The sequence below is a fragment of the Neocloeon triangulifer genome, unplaced genomic scaffold (assembly GCF_031216515.1).
Source record: "Neocloeon triangulifer isolate White Clay Creek 2 clone unplaced genomic scaffold, ASM3121651v1 ptg000017l, whole genome shotgun sequence".
NCBI classification, from domain to species: domain Eukaryota; kingdom Metazoa; phylum Arthropoda; class Insecta; order Ephemeroptera; family Baetidae; genus Neocloeon; species Neocloeon triangulifer.
In genome coordinates, this window is record NW_026775559.1 from 9,001,549 (window position 1) to 9,022,882 (window position 21,334).

At 38.2% G+C, this 21,334-nt stretch overlaps 5 protein-coding genes across 7 annotated transcripts; 3 read left to right on the forward strand and 2 right to left on the reverse strand.

Annotated features, from left to right (window-relative positions):
* The first annotated feature begins 496 nt into the window (after positions 1-496).
* On the forward strand, positions 497-2,075 carry LOC132203422 (uncharacterized). Its single transcript, XM_059631204.1, has 2 exons — positions 497-741; positions 1,175-2,075. Exon 2 carries the CDS (start codon positions 1,188-1,190, stop codon positions 1,956-1,958), a length of 771 nt encoding a protein of 256 aa, XP_059487187.1. The 5' UTR covers positions 497-741; positions 1,175-1,187; the 3' UTR covers positions 1,959-2,075.
* A 423-nt stretch (positions 2,076-2,498) lies between these two features.
* LOC132203420 (S-phase kinase-associated protein 1) lies at positions 2,499-3,986 on the forward strand. 2 transcript variants are annotated; one of them, XM_059631201.1, is made up of 4 exons: positions 2,499-2,617; positions 2,840-2,942; positions 3,097-3,305; positions 3,359-3,986. In XM_059631201.1, the coding sequence occupies exons 2-4, from the start codon at positions 2,840-2,842 to the stop codon at positions 3,533-3,535; spliced, it is 489 nt and encodes a 162-aa protein (XP_059487184.1). In that variant the 5' UTR covers positions 2,499-2,617; the 3' UTR covers positions 3,536-3,986. The 2 variants fall into 2 exon arrangements, with proteins under 2 accessions (XP_059487184.1, XP_059487185.1); XM_059631202.1 differs by having other exon boundaries at positions 2,531-2,572.
* A 389-nt stretch (positions 3,987-4,375) lies between these two features.
* On the reverse strand, positions 4,376-6,925 carry LOC132203419 (signal recognition particle subunit SRP54). Its single transcript, XM_059631200.1, has 11 exons — positions 6,722-6,925; positions 6,473-6,649; positions 6,186-6,415; positions 5,977-6,127; positions 5,770-5,918; positions 5,584-5,716; positions 5,281-5,409; positions 5,119-5,227; positions 4,886-5,056; positions 4,735-4,830; positions 4,376-4,680 (listed from the first exon to the last, which is right to left on the reverse strand). Exons 1-11 carry the CDS (start codon positions 6,797-6,799, stop codon positions 4,535-4,537), a joined length of 1,569 nt encoding a protein of 522 aa, XP_059487183.1. The 5' UTR covers positions 6,800-6,925; the 3' UTR covers positions 4,376-4,534.
* A 697-nt stretch (positions 6,926-7,622) lies between these two features.
* Positions 7,623-10,354, reverse strand: LOC132203403 (acidic mammalian chitinase-like). 2 transcript variants are annotated; one of them, XM_059631181.1, is made up of 10 exons: positions 10,275-10,354; positions 9,269-9,349; positions 9,028-9,210; positions 8,866-8,966; positions 8,685-8,816; positions 8,497-8,624; positions 8,318-8,435; positions 8,083-8,268; positions 7,904-8,026; positions 7,623-7,844 (listed from the first exon to the last, which is right to left on the reverse strand). In XM_059631181.1, the coding sequence occupies exons 2-10, from the start codon at positions 9,345-9,347 to the stop codon at positions 7,716-7,718; spliced, it is 1,179 nt and encodes a 392-aa protein (XP_059487164.1). In that variant the 5' UTR covers positions 9,348-9,349; positions 10,275-10,354; the 3' UTR covers positions 7,623-7,715. The 2 variants fall into 2 exon arrangements, with proteins under 2 accessions (XP_059487164.1, XP_059487163.1); XM_059631180.1 differs by lacking the exon at positions 10,275-10,354 and adding an exon at positions 9,496-9,812.
* Positions 10,355-13,110: 2,756 nt separating this feature from the next.
* On the forward strand, positions 13,111-14,974 carry LOC132203404 (histone chaperone asf1). Its single transcript, XM_059631183.1, has 5 exons — positions 13,111-13,271; positions 13,426-13,542; positions 13,686-13,801; positions 13,859-14,035; positions 14,426-14,974. Exons 2-5 carry the CDS (start codon positions 13,434-13,436, stop codon positions 14,702-14,704), a joined length of 681 nt encoding a protein of 226 aa, XP_059487166.1. The 5' UTR covers positions 13,111-13,271; positions 13,426-13,433; the 3' UTR covers positions 14,705-14,974.
* The last annotated feature ends 6,360 nt before the right edge of the window (positions 14,975-21,334 follow it).

Sequence of the window (21,334 nt, forward strand, 5' to 3'; positions counted from 1 at the left end):
AAATTACTTTGAGCCTCATTTTTTAGGAGCATAAAATAGCCCCTTAATGATCTTGCTAAACAAAAAGTTTGGTAGAAACTTCAAAGCTTTTTCTTGCACAATATTGGGTGAAATGACAAGACGAAATTTCATTAATTATAACTTTACTTCAATCAATATTTTATGGAGTCCAACTTTTAAAATCCAATGGTGATCTATACAATATTATTCATAGGCTTTTATTAAAAAATAAATAGTAATTTTAAATAATTAAATACACAATTTATAAGTTTTAATTTTTTTACAAACTGTTGAACCGATATGGACCATCTTCTACAACAATTTAATTAATGTACTGAGTTAAATTTTAATAACGTGCCTTTTGGATTTTCCCTGTTTGATCGAACTTTAACAAAAGTATGTTTCGCGCCCTGAAGGTGGCACCCTGAAGCAGCAGCGCACAAAAGCAGCAGCAACACCAGCAACCCGGCCGCGAGACGAGACGAGAGAGAAAGAAAAGCGACGACCAAGTGTTTGTTTATGTGCGCCGCGCGCTGAAAATATTCTTTGGTCCTATCCTCCATTAGTACCGTCGTGGGGGCCTGAGTGACCAAATTCCACGACAGAATTTTGTGTCCAGGCGAGGGTTAGTCGTCCGCGACTATACCTTTAATTTGGTCCGAATCGCTTCAGAAAACGTTTGGAAAATTGACCACGTTGTTTACCAGAGCTGCAGAAAACCAACAACCAATTGCGAGTGTGGTAAAATAATATTACGTTCTCTGATTTTATTTTTAGAATCCGTTTTGGGAAATTTTGAGTTGTAAAAAAACTGCAAGGGACGCACGCGAGAAAATTTTAATCGGGAAAATAAATACAAGTTTATTTTGTGGGCTTCAGTAGCCATATTTTTCATTATATTTGTTGTCGGCAAAGGAAAGTTGAGCAGTCGCGATCACAGGAAGGAGAAGAGCCGCAAGGTATCATTTTCCTTTCCTTCTTTGCTTTTTGCCTGCCAGCAGCGCAGCAACCGCGGCTCGCTGCACGGCGCGCGCAAGGGCGCGCGGTTCATTTATTCTAAATTTTAGGCAGCGCGGGAAATCTTATTTTTCCCTGCTGAAAAAGGGGTACGGGGATTATTTCTTTTTTTCATTCTCTATATATATAATTTTGCTCTTATATCTGCCTTTTTCAGCACGTCTCTGAGAATGGGCGAATTTAGAGCGGCCAATAATGCGATGGACATGACTTCCTGGACAGACGCCGTGACTTTGATGGCCGTGAAGCTCGCCAGCGTCCGCATTCTTCATTACGGTGACGAGCATGGCGCCTCGCTGTCCGACTTCATGCAGAGTGTCCGAAGGTTCAAGTACTGCTGGCCAACCATCACCGACCGCGAGCTCGTACACCAGGCCATCAGCTGTCTGACCGGCAACGCTTTTGAATTTGCTGAGCAGCTCGACACCACCAGTTTGACCCTCGAGGGACTGCAGAAGTTGCTCGAAGATAAATTTGAAGAAAAGCCGAGCTACGTAGAACTCCGCAATGCCTTCAGACGACTAACCCAAGAAGAGGATGAAACGGCAAAGCAGTTTTTGCTACGTCTAGAGGAAGCCGCCACAAAGTTATTTGCAGCCCGGAATTCGCACCCCGAGGAGACATCGGCCGTAAAAGAATTTGAATTCCAGAAGGAGTTGAAAATACAGTTTCAATCAGGCCTTCAAGATGACCTTGCCTACGCCATCGCCATCAGTGCCCATACCGAGTTGAAAGAAATGCTGAAGGTTGCCACCTCGGTGGAACAGTTCCGACGTCTGCGCAGGCCGACGACCACTTCAAAAGACGTGTTTGCGCCGCCAACCAACCCTTTTGCTCGCAGGCGTCCAGTCATTATGCAGAAATCATTGTCTGAGAAGCCAAAACCTGTCCCACCAGCGACCCAGCAGCCACCAGCGCCAGCCAAAATTGAGAATCAATAATCCACCCAAAACTCCTGCCAACCCTGAAAAGTTTAATTCACATTATATTAACCCTTTAATTTTAACGAACACATTGAGCATTTTTAATTCATCGCATTAACCTTTAAATAAATGATGTAAAAGGAGACTGACAAGGAGAGCCGCCCTGAATTAAATAAAATTTCTCCTTTTATTTAAATAATATTCTTTAGTCAGTATTTTCTTTTTTAAATGATTATAGATATAGATGATTTTTGAAAACTTACTTTTTAAACTAGGTAGAATGGAAGGAATGCTAAAAAATAAAAATCATCAGAAAATTACTTGCACATGAATAGTGTGGTGTCTTACAAGTTTATTCAAATTATTTCTTATGCTGGTTTCTACAAAATTTATTTTTCTTTGCAACAAATTGTTAAAAACAAACAAAGATATTCTAAAACATTGGATGAATAAACAAGGACAGATGTAAAAATAACAAAAATAAATTTAAGTGAGAAATGTGCCGAATGCACCGCGCTTTTCAAAAGGAGACAATTTTAGTACCGCGAACCGCCGCTAGACACCGCTGCCATCAGCCTATTTATTTTTCTGCTAACTTCGACGTCCACTTTCAAGTCGACAAGCTTCACGAGGTAACAAAAATAGACTGAATCCAGCCTTTTGAACCAGCAACAAAGGTGATTTTCTTGATCCCCACTTAATTCCCTACAAATGAAAATCATGATTCCGGTGGAAATCTCGGCAAGGCGAGTCGGAAAAGCGGCCGCGACATTCGGCGTCGGGCTCGTCCGCTTCCTCGGCCAGCAGCGTTTCCCAATTTTATTGTGACTCGTCAAAGCCGATTCCCTCATCTTGTTTGTTTTGCGAGGATGACACGAGATTAATTATTTTGTCCGCAGATGCCCAACATCAAACTGCAGAGTTCGGACGGCGACGTCTTCGAGGTTGACGTCGAGATCGCCAAGTGTTCCGTCACCATCAAGACCATGCTCGAGGACCTTGGTATGCGCCAAGGCTTTTATCCTTTTTCAAGCATAAATTGAAATTCTCATTTTAAACCATTTTTCAATAATATTGTCCTTATTTCCAATTCTTCAAGGATTTAATCCGTTATGCAAAAAACTTTTGCATGCCTAATTTTTATTTATATTCTTAGGCATGGATGAGGATGACGAAGAAGTGGTTCCTCTGCCCAACGTGAACTCCCCAATCCTCAAGAAGGTCATCCAGTGGGCCACCTTCCACAAAGACGACCCTCCCCCACCTGAAGACGATGAGAACAAGGAGAAGCGCACCGACGACATCAGCAGCTGGGACGCCGACTTCCTCAAGGTCGACCAGGGAACCCTCTTTGAACTGATCTTGGTAAAAAAAAATTCAAGGAAAACTTGGAAGCATTTTACACTCTTCTTCATTAGGCTGCTAACTATTTGGACATCAAAGGCCTGCTGGACGTGACATGCAAAACCGTGGCCAACATGATTAAGGGCAAGACTCCTGAGGAGATCCGCAAGACCTTCAACATTAAGAACGACTTCACTGCCAGTGAGGAGGAGCAAGTGCGCAAGGAGAATGAGTGGTGCGAGGATAAATGAGTCGGCTCTCATAGTCTGTGTATAAATTAAAGTAATCCTCTTCGGCTATTGATTTTCCGACTTTCATGCTCATTTGTTTAACTTATGCTAAGGAATGAGTTTTGCCTCTCCGTCTGCACAGACAGCATTGGCCCTGTTTAATCAGCAGCCCGATTGGCTCTTCGCTTTTAGAGATCTCCGTTAAACAACTTGTAACCTTAAAAGCTGAATTACGCAGGGCCACATAATTAAACCTTTTCTGATAAAACAACAAACATGTAATTCCACGCAGTTATTCTTATGTCTCTTGAAATTTTTGTGATTAATAGAATTTGAGGTAATTGGACGACACACTAATGCAATGCACATCTCACCGAGTCTTGTATAAATAAATACTAGCTTCTTTTGTTTCACTGCATTGTCTTGGGTAATGATTTGTAATAAAAATTCCATGATTGTTTTAAAACTGCAACCTTTGTTCCTCTCTGCATAATCCCTTGAAATAAAATAACGGTATAAATAAACCTTCAAAGATATCAATTATCTCTTATCAGGTTTACCAAAAATGAGGTTAAAAAATCCAGTTCTTTCAACGCAAGAGAGGTATGATTAAATAAAATTTAATTTGAAACTCTAATTTTAACAAAAGAAACAATCAATTTCAAAATCTGATTGCGTCAACAAAATTTTCATCAGGCAAAAATTAAGTTTGGCTAGAAAAGTGTATAAAATTAGTTTAATTTGCTCTCGTGAATTTGTTGAAGATTTTGGCACAAATTCCTCCCAATCATTACTATTTATAAAATCTAACCACTGAAATAAATTGTTTTATTTAACAATTTGTAATGAAAATGCACAATGTGAAAACATTATTATCTTTTCATTTATATGAAATTGCAAGTGAGAGGAGAACACAGCTTCAAAATGCGTGCCTCCATTTCAATAAACATATCAAATGAGGATCGCTGGTTTAACAAAGGATAACCGTTTCATCTTATTTATTTATGGCAATGCTGTGAATCATTTCTTGTGTTTGCCGCCGCCACCTCTACCACCGCCGCCCTCGGATCCGCCACCACCACCGAGTCCGCCCATCAAATTGCCAAGTCCGCCAGCTGCCCCTTGCTGAAGTTGTCTCATCATACTTTGCAGGCCATTCATGCCACCTATAATTCAGAAATGAGGAATGAACTTCATTAAAAACTTATTCTTCCACGTACCCATCTGCTGTAAAACTCGTGGATCCATCATTCGGGCCATTTGCTGATTGAGTTGGGCCATTTGTGATGGATTTACGTTCTTCATCATGTCTCCGTCTAAATTAGGTAAAAAATTATGACATTAGGTCTTCAATTAAATTATTTTGTTTACTTTTGAACAGTCCCTTGATTCCTCCCATTTTCTTCACAACCGCAGCAAACTTGGTGTATTGAGAAATTAGGTCTTTGACTTCTCTTTCCGTGACTCCAGCCCCGCAGGCCACCCTCGTAACCCTTCCAGCACTTTTGCTGAATAATTTAGCTCCATCTTTGTCGTCCAGTTCTGCAAAGTCATTGACACAAAAATAAAAATATGTGCTTTTAAACTAGTCATTTTAAACTTGCCTCCGTCACTCATACTGTCCATAATTGTCATGAGGCGTTTCAGACGAGCCATCGACTCCTGCTCGGAGCCTTTGGAGAGAAGATCTTGCGAGAACCCAGGAATCATACCCTAGAAAGGTTAGGTTTTACAGAGTGGCAAATTCAATCTGAAAAAATTAATACCATGATTTGCGAGAATGGACCCATTTTCATGATATTCTGGAATTGCTCGTACATGTCTCTCAAGGTGAACTGCCCTTGCTTGATTTTTTTCATCAACTCCTCGTTGTCATCTAACTTCAGCTCGTTAACCTAAAGGAGGACATACAAATTAGAGATCTATTTATAAACTGAAGTTGTATGAGAAAGTTTGAAAGAAATGTAATTTTTAAAGGAATTATTTATTTTATTAAAATTAATCAAGGCAAAATTGATTTTAATTAATTTATGGAAATTATGGAAACTAGGAAAAAATATTGAACGAACCTTGTCAATCAAGCCCTCAATGTCACCCATGCCGAGCAACTTGGAAATGAATGGCTTTGTCTTAAATGATTCAAGGTCATCTATGTGTTCTCCTGTACCAATGTATATCACAGGACTCTCTGTGGCTGCAACACTGGAATTTCAAGTTAGAAAAATGTTCTTTTTTTCATCAAGTAATTAACGTACGCGCTGAGGGCTCCACCACCTTTGGCGTGTCCGTCCAATTTTGTGATAATAACCGCACCGACGCTTACTTTTTCCTTGAAAGCTCTTGCCTGTCCCTCACAAGCCTGGCCAATACTTGCATCCATAACGAAAATTGTGTTGTCTGGTTTCTGAAAATTTATTAAAAAAATTCTCAAAGTTTGTTGAAATTTTTTTAACAAGCCGTACAATTGCATTCGAAACTGCCAACATTTCTTCGAATAGAGAGTCCTCCTGCTTGTGTCTACCACTGGTATCAACAATGATGATTTCATAACCTTCAGACCGGAAAAGGTCGACGCCGTCTTGAGCAATTACCACGGGATCCAATTCTGTATAGCTATTAAATGAAGAAAAAATTTTAATGGTTTTTATTAGAACACAACAAAATTTTGGACCTTCCATAGAATGGAATTCTCGCCTTGGTGGCGTTTTGTTTCAACTGGTCGTAAGCACCAGCACGGAACGTGTCTGCGCAGACCAGACAGGCCTTCCAGTTCTTCTTCATATAGTGATAGGCCAGTTTGGTACATGTTGTTGTTTTACCCGAACCTTGGAGACCGACGAACATAATGACATTCGGTCGGCCACGGACGGGCTGGAAGGGTTTAACTCCAGGGTCAACCAACTGAAAATTAATCAAGTCAGTTTAATTTCTAATTGAATTTTAATGGCCTTTGAAGACCTTAACGAGTTCCCTGTAGACAGCGGTCTGAATCATTCGCCGCTTGTTGAGGCCACCAGCCATTTCATCAAAGTCGATGACCGATCTGACATTTTCTCTCAGCTGCTTGACCAGGCGAATATTAACGTCAGCTTCCAAAAGGGCAGCGCAGATCTCTTTTAGCATAGAATTTAAAACCTGCATGTAGAAATTGTTTAAATGTTTTGTATTTCGATAAAAGTGTGTCAAAAACATATGCCCAAAAATTACCTCTTCGTTGATGACGGTCGCATTGCTCAGGGACCGCAGGGCGGTCGTGATCTTCCGCCCTAAGTCTGCTAACACCATTTTGACCTAGTTAAGCCCCAAAGGGCACTGGGAATGGCAGGAAAAACAAATTCAAAGGGGACAAGAAGGTAGACGACAGCCGTCTAGAAAGTAAACACGTCAGACTCGAATCACACAACAGCTGCGAATGTGCGACACAAGAAACAAAGTTGCCAACTTGACCTTAAATAATCTTAAATCTCAGGCTCGAACAATTTCTATTTTGTTTAGCTACGTTTTATTGACATTACCAATTAATCTTTGAAAGATTTAATTGGAAGGTTTTTTAAATTAATTTTAATAATTTTTTGAAATTAAATGGCAATTTATTTTGTAAGCTTACACTGTTTGGTTGCTTTGACTGATTTTGGTTCACTTTTTTCTCATTTCTGGCGCGAGGGCACAGTATCATTAAATGACTTTTTTTATGAATACTAATTAATAATAAAATGAGGGTTGAAGGTTTTACAAGCTTTTTTTAATTCAACTGTGAATGGAAGCTGCAAAAATTCATCTAAACTTTTGTTATTCTTTTTATTATGGATGTACTTCTTGTAACTCATAGGGCATAGTAATTATCGTAATTATATTATTTTGTATGATTCAATGATAGAACACAAATAACAATAAATAATATTACATCATTTAATCTGGAATAATTTGAACCATTTTATTTTCTACACCAATAAGAATTAAAGTAACTATAATATCAACGAGTAAGCAAAATACATCCATAATATTATTTGTATAAAACAAATTAATCTAATAGGTTTTCCATTATTATTGTGATGAGATGGTGCATTCAATAAATTATACAAGCGGATGAAGATTCAAACAATATAAGTTAAATATGAAATTTGCTAATAGAAATAAAGTATTTTATTCAAAGATAAACTCGCGCCAGGAGCTTTTGAAGTCAATGGGAGAGAAAAAGTATTTAATTTATGTTGTTTTTAATAGTTGTGATCAAAGGATTTTTTCCTTCACGACACACATTGTCGAAATCGTCGGTTTCTAAACCCCACACCAGGGCACCTCCCAAGTTGTATTGTTTCACATAATCAGCCTATAATCAAGTGGTTCAAGTCAAATTTTATTCTAATATAGAATATTGATCAACTTTACCTTTATTTTGACTGAATCCATGTTCTCGTAACCAACCCACAGGCTACCCTTGAAGGCGAACGGAACTTTCTGCTGCGCTGCCCAGTTTATGCTCCACAAACCAGGCCACTGGAGCTCACAAATCTAAAGAAAATGTAAACTTTCATTCATGTGACGTTTCTTGATATACTTAAACAAACCTCATTATAACCCAGGAATCCAGATTCTTGCGAATAGGGGCCAGGGAGGCCAGGACCATAGGCTTGAGCGCCGAGACCAGGGCTGTTTGGGTTACTCAAGGTATAAGTGCGCCCAAAAGTAGGAATCCCAAGCAGAAGTTTGGTTGATGGGCAACCATTATTCAACCAGTATTGAATGCTAGCGTTCTGCCCAAAATAGATCAGTAAGTTTTATATAAATTTAATTTAATTTTACAATGTTCAAAGTGTAGTCAGTGTCAACAAAAGAAGGGTACAGAGGAGAATTTATGCCTGTTATCTGTTCCCAGCTGCCGTGGTAGTCGTAGGACATCATATTGATGTAGTCCAAATTACTAAATTCAGAAAGTGTTTTAGTAAATTAGTGATATTTAAAATGATTTTAATTTATATTACTTTGCCAACTCTTGAATGTCGTATGAAGTTCCAACTGAAGATATTGCGGCGTGCACTGCTGCTGTCAGAAGAAGACCTTCGGGAGCAAATTTGCTACGCAATTCACGAATCCAATAAACAAAATTTTGCTGGAATTAATTTGATTCTTATAATAAAATGCCAGTTATTTGCCAGAAAATAAATACTACCTTATCCTCGGGTCTTCCACCGCGTTGGGCCGGATACTCCCAATCTAAGTCGAGTCCATCAAATCCGTAATTCTTCACAAAATTGTACAAGTTATTGACAAAAGAGGCGCGCATTGATGAGTCTCCAACAAGCTAGAACCTTGTCAATTAGCTCATTTAAAAATCAATTTAAAAAGGTTACATTTGAGAAAATCTCCGAGCCTTCATTCCACCCTCCGATAGCCACCAAAGTTTTCAAACTTGGATTTTTCAATTTCAACTCATTGAACTGCCTGAAAAGACCTGTGAAATTGATTAAAAATTGTAATTTCTCCGAAACAAAACCAAAATTGTTCAATCTTACCAAGTCCCCAATTCTCTTCGAGCTCCAGCCATGGGTCCATGACTCGTACAGTGGCATCGCTGTTGGCTCCAACAAAGGCGTAGACCACATGAGTGCAGAGGTTCGGGTCAATTTTGTCCACGCCAAACTGACCCTTACTGGGGCGGTAGTACGCCCAACTGCTATAGTAGCATACCAAGACTCCTTGAAATTAAGTAATTTTTAAATTTTTTTCCCTTTAAATCCATAAAAAAACACTTACTCTGTGATTGGACCTGATCAATGGTTAACACTACTGCGATCGTGAGCAAGAGGATGCCGCTCACGAAGGAGCACTTCATATCTAGTAATAAGATAATTAAATATATAAGAAAACGCAGCAAAAAGAGTTCCTTTTAAATTCCTTTTTCATTGAAATACAAACTAAATGAAATAACACATTTAAGAGACATTTTATAAATAAGGCATAATTTTGGAAACATAAATTACCTGCAGCAAACTTTTGCTTCGTAAGAAGGAATTTAGTAAAATCAGATCCGCTCACTCCGAGCCCGCAAGGAGGAATATGCGAACTTATCAAGCGCAAATATAGTGATCAAGGAATTTTTAGCCAATAGATAAGTGGCGTGTCCTTTGAGCGAGGTGACGCAAAGTAAAAAGGATGCACGCAAATGCTAGGCTAATTGTTACCCCTCCCTTAAAGAATCGCCTTAAAAAACAAAGAGCACTGCTGATTTCGTCCGATCGGCAACACCTTTGAAGTGAATCGGCCCTAATCGCCACTCTTGACAGTTTGGTAATCTCGCTTGTAATCTCAGTGCTGTGATTGTTTCTGTGAATTATACGACAGCTCTGAGTGTTAACACGTAGTTAATGCGGCGAAAACATTTTTGATGATTGATAATTGACACAAAAGCTGCAAGGCAGCGAGATTGCTGCATTTGGCCGCGTCCTTTTCAATTAATTTTGCAATCTCTCGTTAAACTTACATTAAACCGGCATTCACAAACGAATCGCCTATGAAAAATAATGATCTCGTATCACTTCGATTACAGTTTAAGATGACTGTGATAAAAAAAATTTCCTTGTCGCAAGTAAAGTCTAATTTCAGTAGCATTGACAATGGATTTTATCTTCTTTGGGCGGATATTTTTAATTTTTCTTTTAAGAAGCATCATTCTCAGCACTCATAATTTTAAATAAGAAATTTTGAAATAATAATTCTCTAAAAACAAATGAAGTAAAAAAAAGGGAAAATTGTCACTTACTTTTAAAGTAACTTCCGACTTGGGTAGAGAAACACAACTAATTTTTCTGTATTGACAACTGATTTATACTAGGGGTTTGTTGTGATAAACGCAAATCGCGACTGATTAAGAGGCAATCCGTCCATCAAACACAATATCAATCATTTAACTGCAGCCTAGAATATTTGGCTTGCGTCAACTGAGCACGTAGAACATCTAAATAATTAATTCACTGCGTGGTGCGTAGAAGATTATCGGAATCAAAACAGAAAATCGGCATTTTTATCAAAGGACGGCAATTAAAATATTTTGCTACTCCCTCACGTCAGCAGAGTTAATTTAAAATTGTGGATGATATAGCAGTTAAAAAAGTTGATAAAAAAAAGTAAAAATCTACTTAATGGGAAATGATTACTTTGAAAAAATTTCTTAGGAGGCGAAAAACTTTATTTTTGTAAAAATCTTTTCATATTTATTTTTAAATATGTTACTGTGGACCCAAAATTCTTTGGTTACAAAATTTCAGATAACTTTAGGAGATCTTGATTTTTTCTTGATATTTGTTGAGTTGAAAGATAATTCATATAATTGAATACAACAGCAGTCATAGTTGAAATTGTATATTCACAAAATGCGAGTTCAGCAGATGAAAGAAAATGGGGAGTGAGTGGGAAGTCGGAATGTTGTGGAATAATATTTTTTAAATATTAATTAAAACATAACTAACAAAAAATAGTAAAAAAATGGCCACAAAAAAATTGCAGCAAAATATAGGACGTGGAGTCTATCTTCCCCATAAGATGATTCCGACAGTCGTGGCTAAGACAGCTCCGAGGATGAAGGCACCAAAAGTGCTCTGCTGTAGTGCATTGCGAACTGCAGTCTGCAACAATTGAGTTTTCAATTATTGCATTTTGAAGCTAAATTTATATGCAGTAGTGCCCAAAAATTATAATTTTTTATAATAGATATATCACAGGCTTTGTCACATTCTGGCCTTCGAGGATGAGGTGGGGAGGCAGTGGATTGACAAGGTCGGGGCCCAAAATTCTAGTTATAATGATTTAAATAATTGCACTAATGCCACTAATGCTTGCTCTTTGGCCCAGGGTGGACAGGTAGTGCCCAAATAGTGTGCATCGTGACGCAGCCACAATCAATTTAATAAAAGTACTACCTACATAGTTTTCAAAATAAAATATGTAATAAAATGTTTTATTTTTATTTTTAAAAATACCTTCATGAATTTGTACTCAAATGTTTGAAAATAAAATCATAAATAAGAATTAATGGGGGATACTCACATGCTAACTTTGTTATGAGATTTTCTGGTGCTAACTTAGCATGTGAATATCCCCCAATAATGCTAATCTGGCTATTTTTGTTCTAATTAAGACAAAATGAAAGTAAGTCAAAGGATTTGTAACATAAATTAAAAATGAATAAGAATTGAGTTTTTCTGCTATAACCGATAAAAGCTCGCTTGTTATTTGTGTGTGCATTAATTCATGTATGAATATTAATTTAAATGAAACAACTTCAAATAAAATACCATTTTAAATTCAAGTTGATGAAAATAAATCTACTCACCCAACCACCCCTGGCATAGACCCACATTGACAAAGATCCAGTGATGAAGCGCAAACAGATGTTTGTGACTGTGTGAAAATATCGAGATGCAAATTCCCGCAAAGCTCGAAGGCACAGTTCCGAACAGAAACAAAATAGCACCAAGGCTCTTTCGTATGTAACACCATCATTCTGTAATTTCCATTAATTAATATATCAAAAGCAAAATCAGAGAAAAATATTTGTACCGCAAAAAGCCCAGATAAGAGGGCAGTGAAGTTTTCGAAAGTGACTGATTCCAAGGGCACCTCGTGGGCGTGCTGGCGAATAATGCGGCGTTGGTCTGACTGGGCAAAACTGTGCAGCAAGTGACTCAGGTCGGGGTCAGGTGGCTCGTGACTGTATCTATAAAAAAAAATCATACAAATCAGTACAGTCACAAAACTTATATTTAATTTTACCTTGACATATCAACGTTTTCATCATCTCTGATCTGTCTTTGCAAAAAGTCTAGGTACAAAGAACGACTTTGTTCGGAGACCTGCTGGAAGTCTCCGGCGTTGTGTGACTGGTTTCGATTTTGAGGAACTCTTTCCTGTCGTCGGCCTTCTTGCCCAGGAACAGGAGTGGACTCGGTGGGGACAGGTTGGTCTGAGTAAACCTGGTCTCTGTTGCTTCTCAGCCATGTTTCAAAGTCTTGGTCATTTGCTCGGGCCATTCTCAAAGTCCAGTCAAGGAGAATCAATTCCGACTTCTTTTCATCACTTTGGAGACTGCTTTGCTCGCAGAAGACCTAAAAAAAAAAATTGTGTTGAAATGATTTGTAAATCAGGGAAAGTCTCAGACATTATTTTGAATGAAGCAAACTGCATAAAAACTAGGAACTTGACACATGCAATGAGTTCAAGGTTGTCATTCGATTGTCTCAAAATTAACTAAACATACGAAAATTTTAAAGACAATCAAAATGAGCTATCAATAGTGGTTGAGATTTTAGGAAATCTGATTGCAATTTTTGCAATAATACATACATACATACATAATAATTTTTAGAATCTTTACAAAGGTTTGAATGGGTTTGAATAGTGCAATGACAGAAGTTATTGCAGATTTGATAAAAGGGGATTTAAGAGTTAATTTTGAGTTGCAATTTAGATAATTGTGATTCTATTTACCTGTTCTAATTGCGTTCATTCGCCGATTTGCGCTGTTTGTTTACTTTTTGTTCAACGCGCGCCATCGAGAACTTTGGTTTGCTTCGAGTTTATTCCGTTCGGCGGCGCCACCGGACGGTTTGTTTTTGTGTCATTTCCCGCTTAATCTGCAATAGTTTGACCACCTGGGAGACCGAAGAACTTAAAAACTTTAATTTTTGCTGCAACTACGCCTTAATTCAACTTCGAACTGCATCAAACGGCAACCGGAAACTCTGAAGACGAAGTCTCATTGGTAATTATTACAATTATGGAGAGGATTTCAGCAAAAATCAAGCTTTTAATGATGCCCAGTTTAGGCACATATAAATTTTGATTTTGGTTTCCTTTCTTGTTCACCAAAGATTGTTCCATTCGTAAAATATATTGAAAATATCTCCTTATTTCAGATCTCGCCATGGCGAAAATTCACCTGAGCAACGTTGTTGTTTTGGGCAACCCTTCACCTTTTCTGCATCCCTTCCAATTTGAAGTCACTTTTGAATGCAATGAGGAGCTCAAAGAAGGTTAAAAAAAATTTTTTGACTAGCAAAGCTGAAACTACTTTTATCTTAAACTAATTAATATTTTCGCTTTATGTATGTACCAAGTTTCAATCCAGTCGTTAATTGATTGTCCGATCAAAACTTCATAATCTAAACAATTTCAGATCTTGAGTGGAAAGTCATTTACGTTGGCTCTGCGGAGAGTGAAGAGCACGATCAAACCCTAGACACAATCTACGTTGGGCCCATTCCAGAAGGTCGACACATGTTTGTATTTCAGGTAAATTTCTATTGCAGATTAAATTTTATTTAACCAAAGACTTGTGCGTAATTTTAGGCTGCTTGTCCAGACGTGACTCGTATTCCTGAGGCGGATGCCCTCGGGGTCACAGTTGTCCTTCTCACCTGTAGTTACCGCAACCAGGAATTTGTCAGGGTTGGCTACTTCATCAATAACGAATACACAGACCCTGAGCTGAGAGAAAACCCACCTACTACTCCACAGTATGATAAGGTCTGTGTGGAAGTTAAAAAATTTAAAGAAATTGTATCCTGACCAGCACTGACCAGTGAGGGAATCTTTAAGATGTTTTACTGATCAAATAATTACGGCAATAACGCTCTAGGACTAATTTTGAAAATAATAATGATTATATTTTAAATAAATTCAAAATGGCAGGCACTTATAAATAGAAATATATTACCAAGTTCAAAATTTGTGTACCATTATCGGCATTTTATAATGAAAAATTTTAAGAGTTCCAAACACATCCTGGCTTATATTAATTTGATGTTTTAGCTTTTGTCAATCAAACAATATCTGCAGATTCAGTACATTTGTTTTTTACTCTTTCTGTAATTGACGATCGGAGTCTTTGAAATTAAATCAATAAATTAATTTCAGATTGCTCGAAACATTCTGGCGACTGCTCCTCGGGTGACTCGTTTCAAAATCGACTGGGACAACTTGGCCAGCGTAGATCAAAGTGGAGAGGGCCAAACCAAGATCGATGGCGGCGTTCCTGAGTTGCTGAGTGACAACAACGGCATGGCCGACGGTCCAGTCACCTCGTTGTGCCAAATGAACGGCGTGGGCGGTGGTACTGACATGATTTGTGATTCGACGGATACAGTGCAGAACGACAACTCGCAGAGCAATCTCAACGCCATGGACCTCATGTGAATTCTGTCGTTGTACAAACTTACCAGACTGGATAATTTTTATAATACCATCTTCGTGAACTGATTGCGCCTGAGTTAAATTATTATTTTTCTAGTGCATTACCAAGCAACTTTGGAGGGAAATCAATTACTCGGTTGAATGAAATCTTTTTTGCTATCATTTTGAATCAAAACAGGGCGGAGCAGCTGCAATCTTTGTGCAAAAAACTCAATAAAGTTTTGATTCTGATTCAAATTGAATACAGAAAAAAACACATTAATTTTCATTTTCTCCAAAAATTAACTATTTATTGAAATTATGGTAAAACTTGGATTTTCAATCTGTATTATATATATATATATATATATATATATATATATATATATATATATATATATATATATATAAAAATTCAGGAGATTAGAAGGCAGAATTACTTTATTTCTATAACATTGCTCTTTTAGCAATATTTTTGAAATTCTAGTTGGGTATTTAATAAATGCACAGCATAATATTATATTTTAAAAAGTAGAATTTTTATTATGAAAGGTTTTTTACAGGATTATTACTGTTGACAGTAGGCCGTGATGTATTTTCATACCCTCCCTCGTTCTTGAATCAGCAGTACGTGCCTTTTCTTGTGCACATTTTCATAACAAAAAAACGCTCAGAAAATTGTGACAAATTATTTTCATAAAATTTTCTCATACAATAATTAAAACAGGTTGACCACAAATTTATATAATGAGGTATAACGTGATAAAAATGTTAAACTTTTCTTTATTGCTTAAACTTTCAAAAAGACAAATTACAATAATCACAGAGAAAGTTCTTGTTGAAAAATGATGATAGACAAGTGCCACTGACACACCTGAAACTTTGCTCACCTTAGCCAAACTAGGTTGAAGCAAGGATCAGGCGACAAGGGACACAGAGTATTAATTTGACAGCATCGATGTCTTCTTGGTCTGGATGATTTTGCCTAGGCGCTGACACACCTGAAACTTTGCTCACCTGCTCGAAAACGAGGTCTGAGCAATGATTCAGGCCCTTCAGCACCAGGCGTTAATGAAGAGTCCAAGTTTTACAAGGAGACTCGGAAAGTTTTACATTAGATAAATTGCACGTTGGGCGGCACAGTTTGGGAAGCAGGCAGTGCTCCCTGCAGAATTGATTGTGTAATTAAGAATAAATAATGGCAGCGTTTTAACAAAGCAAGCTCTCAGTTTACCAATTAAGCAGCCGCGAAGCAATCACGAGTGCGCAAACTTTGCTGCTGTATCCAATCAGGGTCTCCCTCTGCGCTTTAATAAAATATAAACAGAAACACACCGAGCAGCGTACGCTGGATTTTATTTACTCCAAATTAGAGAGAAGCCTGTCAAACGGATATCGAAGCCAAGATGAACATAATGACGAAACGTGATGCTCAACGTGTAAATCAAACCATTGATTATTAAAAAAAAGAAGATTTTCATCTGAATAAAAAAAAAACTTGAGAAATAATGACATAAAATACAGAAAAAAGGGGTAGGAAAACTATGTAATAATTATATGTATTTATAATATTCCATCTTTTATATTTTTAAATTACAATAATCATAAAATTTCCACCCAAATGAAGCAAACAGTACTTTGCAATTTTAATTAAAGTATTTTGAAATTAAAGAAAAAACAGAATAGAAAAATACCCATTGAAGTTTGGCTGTAATATAAAAATGAAGTAAGGATGAAAAATTCAATAGATAAATCGATTGCTGACACTAAATATATATCATTTGAGTTGCAAAAGCTTTTTGGTTTAGCTTGAAAACGATCCGGTGGCAATCACAGGCCGACGATCATGCGCGCAAATTGGCGAGAGCGGACGACGAAATCTCAACAGGCATTTTGATCAATTGCCCGCGGCTGCAAAGCTCACGCGGCCTAATGGAAAACGATCGGTGAACGCGATTAAAAATTCAGCAGGGCACCAAAATGCAAATGAAAAATTCATGCATGTCTCGCAGCTGCCCGGGCGGCGACCGAGTGGCATTTCAACAAAAATTTTGTGCTGCGTGTGAGGGCGAGTGTAATTGATTTAACTGGAAGCGGTTCATGAAAAATGCACAGTCAGTGTCGGCTGGCCGGCTAATTGCAGCTAGCGCGCGTTACTAGGCAACCTGCACGACGCTTGCGTGCCGCGCGCTGCCTAAAATACACGGCCGGCCAGCCACAGGGACACATCAAAATGCATTTTTATTGAACTGCACCCTCGCCCCGCTTCGTAGAAGCTGCAATTATTTTATTTCCATGCGTTTGCCCCGTTAATAATTCAGCAAGGAAAAAAATACGGCGGCCCTTCATTAGGGTAAAAGCTTTGGAAAAAAATACGAAAAGAAACAGACCCTGCTGCTGTTGTTTTTTTGGTAAATTTTACCAAGGATTTTATGGCTGCTTCGTAGAAGTCCTTTTACTTTTTATTGACCTGCCGTTCCAGGATTTCCTCACTAATTCCTAAGTGGTCTTAGAACTAATTTACGATGGAGAAACAACGCCAGTAATTGGAAAAAAGGATTTTCAGAACTGAAATTTGTGTAAAAATTAAGGAATTTTAAAGGAAGTAGTTTTCATTGTAAATTTAATTATGAACATAGTAAGATTTTTTGAAATAATGAAAACTTATGAATTTTAAATCACAAGCTAGGATTCACTTTTTTCTGACCATCTTTGCTTTTACAAGATCTTTCTCCCTCCTTGAGTTTGGAGGCTCGACAAAAAAAGCAACGAATCTGTCTCGTCTAAAGAATAACAAACCAGAAAGCGACTTTTAATAAAGTGATTTTCTCGCCTATAAAAACAGAGACGCCTCTAGTCCGGAAAAAAAATTAAGCCGGAGCAGATGCACTTTGGCTGCTCTTTCACACCGCGAGCAGAAGGGTTATATATATTTATACGTCATCGATTTGGCTCCCCTTCTGAAAACGAAATAAACTCGGAAAACTCCAAATTTTTTGGTTTGTTGGACGCATTTTTCCGCAGCACGCTTCCTCTTCTTTGAGGCAAAAGAGTGCCCTGGATAAAATGTGTATAACAGCGTTGGCTGACATGTATTCAACATTTTTTATTTGAAAAAGTAGCATGTGTGCAGCCGAGTGTGTGAGCGCGCCTAAAAATATCGTCCCAGCAGCAGCGGCAGCCACTCTTCCTTTCTCTCTCTCCGCCGGCGCATTTTCTCTATGTTTGAATTAAATTGAGAAAAACATCAACTCGCTCCGGGTAAATGTTTGTGTGTGCTTCTTCCACTTCGCCCTCTCAAGATTATACGGAACACGCATTCGCATGTGGCTGCGGAGAGAGATAAAAAATTCGCGCACAAACAAGAGTGGATCTTTTTCTAATATATCATAAGTAGTTCTGCCGGAATGTGTTTTCGCTGCGTGTGCGAAAAGAAGTAAGAAGAGTGCTCTCCACCAGACCATCCCATTTATTTGCATCCAAACTCTCCAGGAAAAATTTTTCTGTGTTCCTGGTCAGAAAACACTATTGATTCCCTTTACAAAACCAAACTAATATATAATTATATTCCTTTCAAAAGCTTTTAATTCAAATTTAAAGGGAAATATTATTTGTAACAAAGGAACTTCACCAACCTTCATCGCTCTATGGAAATATAAATTGGAAAAAAAATCAATTGCAGGAGGTGAAAACCAAAATATAAATTAATGAAAATTTTTCTTTGTAAAGCAATTTTTTTCCAGCCATGATCAAAACTGGAATGTAAATGTAAGTGCTTTACGATATTTTAAAATAATTCTTTTATAGAACTGCAAGTGAAGACAATTTGGAAATAACTCTACGTAATGAGCAATGACGAGGAATATCTAAATATCTAAACCAGGAAACTGAGGGATAAGATGCAAAATTATTTAGTGGAAATTGAAAAATAGAACTTACAATTAGCCATCTTTACTCGAAGGATTCAGTAAAAAATTATTCTTCTTATATTAATTGAAAATCTACTGAAGATTGGCGACGATCCATTCTTAGATCTCCATTTTTATATTTTGTTGAGAATAGAAATTGCGTTTCGGAAAGAGATCTTTGGCGCTTGTTAGCATCAAGTGCCTCAACAGCTTTGCAAATAAAAATCGGATTGAGCAAATTGGGCTTGAGAAGTTTTTTTTTTAGATCTCAAACAGCCCAAATGCGGATCTGTTTGGTACGAGTTGGCGAATTTCTCTCGCAGTGTTGCTTATAAATAATGAAGAAAAACTCTTTTGTCTCCACTCTCTGGCAACGGTGGGTTGTGTGCAGATTAAAGTGGGAGATTATGAAATGAAGATGTGAGAGAGATGGCATGACTTGTCAGCAGAATTAATTATACTGGGGAAGAAGCGAGCTGCCGTCCCATGGATTTTTAATTCAATTCCGTGAGAGAGCACCTGCTAAATTATTCATCAGTCGCCGAGTCTCCGCGTTTTGCGCCAGCAGAGAGAGAAATAATTTCTTCCTCTCGCGTTTTTCCTCCCGAAATTGCCTCGCTGCATCCCGCATGCCGCGATTAATTACTTACGGTGCCTGCGGAACAAAATTTAATTCCGAAAAAATCCGCTGAGCTGGTAAATTGGAAATCGCATCTCGGGCTAAATTTAGGTATGATATTTAGCATTTTTTTCCAGCATCACAGCACTCTAGATAAAAGTCGGCTCAGATCTGAAACACACAAGAAGAGGTGAATTAATGAGTGCTATTTCTATTCTAGAATAAATAAAAAAAGGCAATTTTGACTCAAAATGGAAGGAAAAGGTTTTATTAATCCGCATCTATATATTTCCAACTATGATGAAAATTTTAAATTGGCAAAATAGATATTTAAACTTAACCAGATTTTTTGTCCAACCTTCGAAGATGAAAAATAAGTGCAAGAAAAGTAACTAATTAATTGAAAAATAATATTATTCCTTGTTTTAATTCATGTCATTTGTGACGTGGAAAAGCAAATGTAATTGAGCTTTTGAATTAAAATAAGTTATTTTATGAATAAACTTTTTTTTCTCATCTTTTTTTATTCCAGAGATTCAGAGAATTTAACACACAGCGGATACCCTCAATTTTGCCGTAAAAATCCACCCTTTCCAAAAATAAAACACTCCATTTGAAATGGGGAAGCAGGAAAAATTTCGGTCGGGTTGGCCCCTGGAGGAATTGCTTTGGCCCTGCGCATTTTTTGGTCGTTCGGCAAAACAATACCACCACTCTCAGTGTGCGCGGGACACCATAAAAAATTCACCGCGAGGAAATTTCTGATCATGAGGGTTGCTGGCCGTGTGTGACGTCACCAACGGTCGGCTTGCAATGAAATGACCTTTGGCCACATCCAAAAATGCCGACCGAATCCGAGCTGAATTTTTTATTGCCGGCAGTTCGCATTCTCCGGAATATTGATTCGCCTTGTTGGTAATAAAAGCAGTAACCCTGCTTTTTCTGGCCAGTGGCTGGCGCTCAACTCTTTCTCACACACACACACACGTCTTGCCAAAAAGATTAATTGATTTTGGCGAAATTCGGCGAGGAATTGAAATGGGGCCTCGCGAAGAACTTTCAACAACTTTTCTTCTCCCGAAAGAAACTTTTAACGAGGTAAATTTTTTATGGCTCCCTGTTCTGGATTTTCAGCCGGTAATTAAGTAATTAGAAAGGGGAGGAGAGTTTTTGGTGCAGCGCCGATTCTCAGGTCGTTATAAAGAGGAACTTTTATACAAGTATGCAATGACCGCCCACATCGAATGCAGCTGTTTCGATCCTTTCACGCCCGCTCTGGTCCTTTCAATGATTAATCCTGCACGTGAATAATCCAACGCCTTCTACTTTTCTCAAAGCTGCTTCCACACGTGCAGGCAGCACAGGACGATTGAATTGAAAAAGCGCGTAAATCACCGGGCGCAGACAATTACGGGGCCTCTTGAAAAATTTCCAACATAATCCCCGCGTCGGCTTTTTATTATTCAGAGTGCGTGCTGGGCAAAAGAAAGTGGAGATGGAGACGGGGAAAAATGCACTGAAAGGCAGGCCCTAATATTCAGAGGGCTTTGAGTGACGTCACCGTTCATTCATCCATATCGAGCAGGCTCATTTGCATAATCAACTTTGTGCTGCTTTTTATCTCGCTGGCCGGTCTGGTCGGATTTTAAAGCATCTCCGGGGACGCGTTTTTGACGGAGCGCCTCGCGAATTTGTCAAACGTGCTGTTGAGGGTTGTTTGCGCTTGTGTTTAAACATTCCGAGCGCGAAATGAGGGATGAAAGCAATTAAACGCACGGCTCGTTTGTTTGGCTTGCAGCTTAGTCGTCCGGGCACACTTTCAACCGAGAAGCACCATTTGCGCAAATGAACGCAACCAGCTCCACACAAAAACATGCAAACAAATAGAAAGGATCAAATTGACTCTCCTCGCAAAAAAATTTTGCTTTATTTTTATTTTCTTTCAAACACTCCCCTTTGGCTGTGTACAATAATCTACCGAATTTTACAAACTTTGCATCGCATAAAAAGGAAAACAACGGCATCACAAAATAAAGCCTGCGGGCCTTTCATGATTTTCCGTTTTCCTGTTGAGCTAATCGAGTTAATTCCACCACGCATTCGCGTTATTTCGAGCCAAAATGTGTG

Bases quoted from the DNA above. Each gene is read 5' to 3' on its own strand.
- LOC132203403 (XM_059631181.1), bottom strand. From the start codon at position 9,347: ATGAAGTGCTCCTTCGTGAGCGGCATCCTCTTGCTCACGATCGCAGTA. The intron at 9,211-9,268 runs GTAAGTGTTTTT...CTTAATTTCAAG, and splicing joins TGATCAGGTCCAATCACAGA to GAGTCTTGGTATGCTACTAT. The intron at 8,027-8,082 runs GTTTGTTTAAGT...CATTTTCTTTAG, and splicing joins GATTCCTGGGTTATAATGAG to ATTTGTGAGCTCCAGTGGCC.
- LOC132203419 (XM_059631200.1), bottom strand. From the start codon at position 6,799: ATGGTGTTAGCAGACTTAGGGCGGAAGATCACGACCGCCCTGCGGTCC. The intron at 5,919-5,976 runs GTACGGCTTGTT...ATAAATTTTCAG, and splicing joins TGGCAGTTTCGAATGCAATT to AAACCAGACAACACAATTTT. The intron at 4,681-4,734 runs GTACGTGGAAGA...TCTGAATTATAG, and splicing joins ACGAGTTTTACAGCAGATGG to GTGGCATGAATGGCCTGCAA.
- LOC132203422 (XM_059631204.1), top strand. From the start codon at position 1,188: ATGGGCGAATTTAGAGCGGCCAATAATGCGATGGACATGACTTCCTGG.
- LOC132203420 (XM_059631201.1), top strand. From the start codon at position 2,840: ATGCCCAACATCAAACTGCAGAGTTCGGACGGCGACGTCTTCGAGGTT. The intron at 2,943-3,096 runs GTATGCGCCAAG...TTATATTCTTAG, and splicing joins GACCATGCTCGAGGACCTTG to GCATGGATGAGGATGACGAA. The intron at 3,306-3,358 runs GTAAAAAAAAAT...CTTCTTCATTAG, and splicing joins CCCTCTTTGAACTGATCTTG to GCTGCTAACTATTTGGACAT.
- LOC132203404 (XM_059631183.1), top strand. From the start codon at position 13,434: ATGGCGAAAATTCACCTGAGCAACGTTGTTGTTTTGGGCAACCCTTCA. The intron at 13,543-13,685 runs GTTAAAAAAAAT...AAACAATTTCAG, and splicing joins CAATGAGGAGCTCAAAGAAG to ATCTTGAGTGGAAAGTCATT. The intron at 13,802-13,858 runs GTAAATTTCTAT...GCGTAATTTTAG, and splicing joins GACACATGTTTGTATTTCAG to GCTGCTTGTCCAGACGTGAC.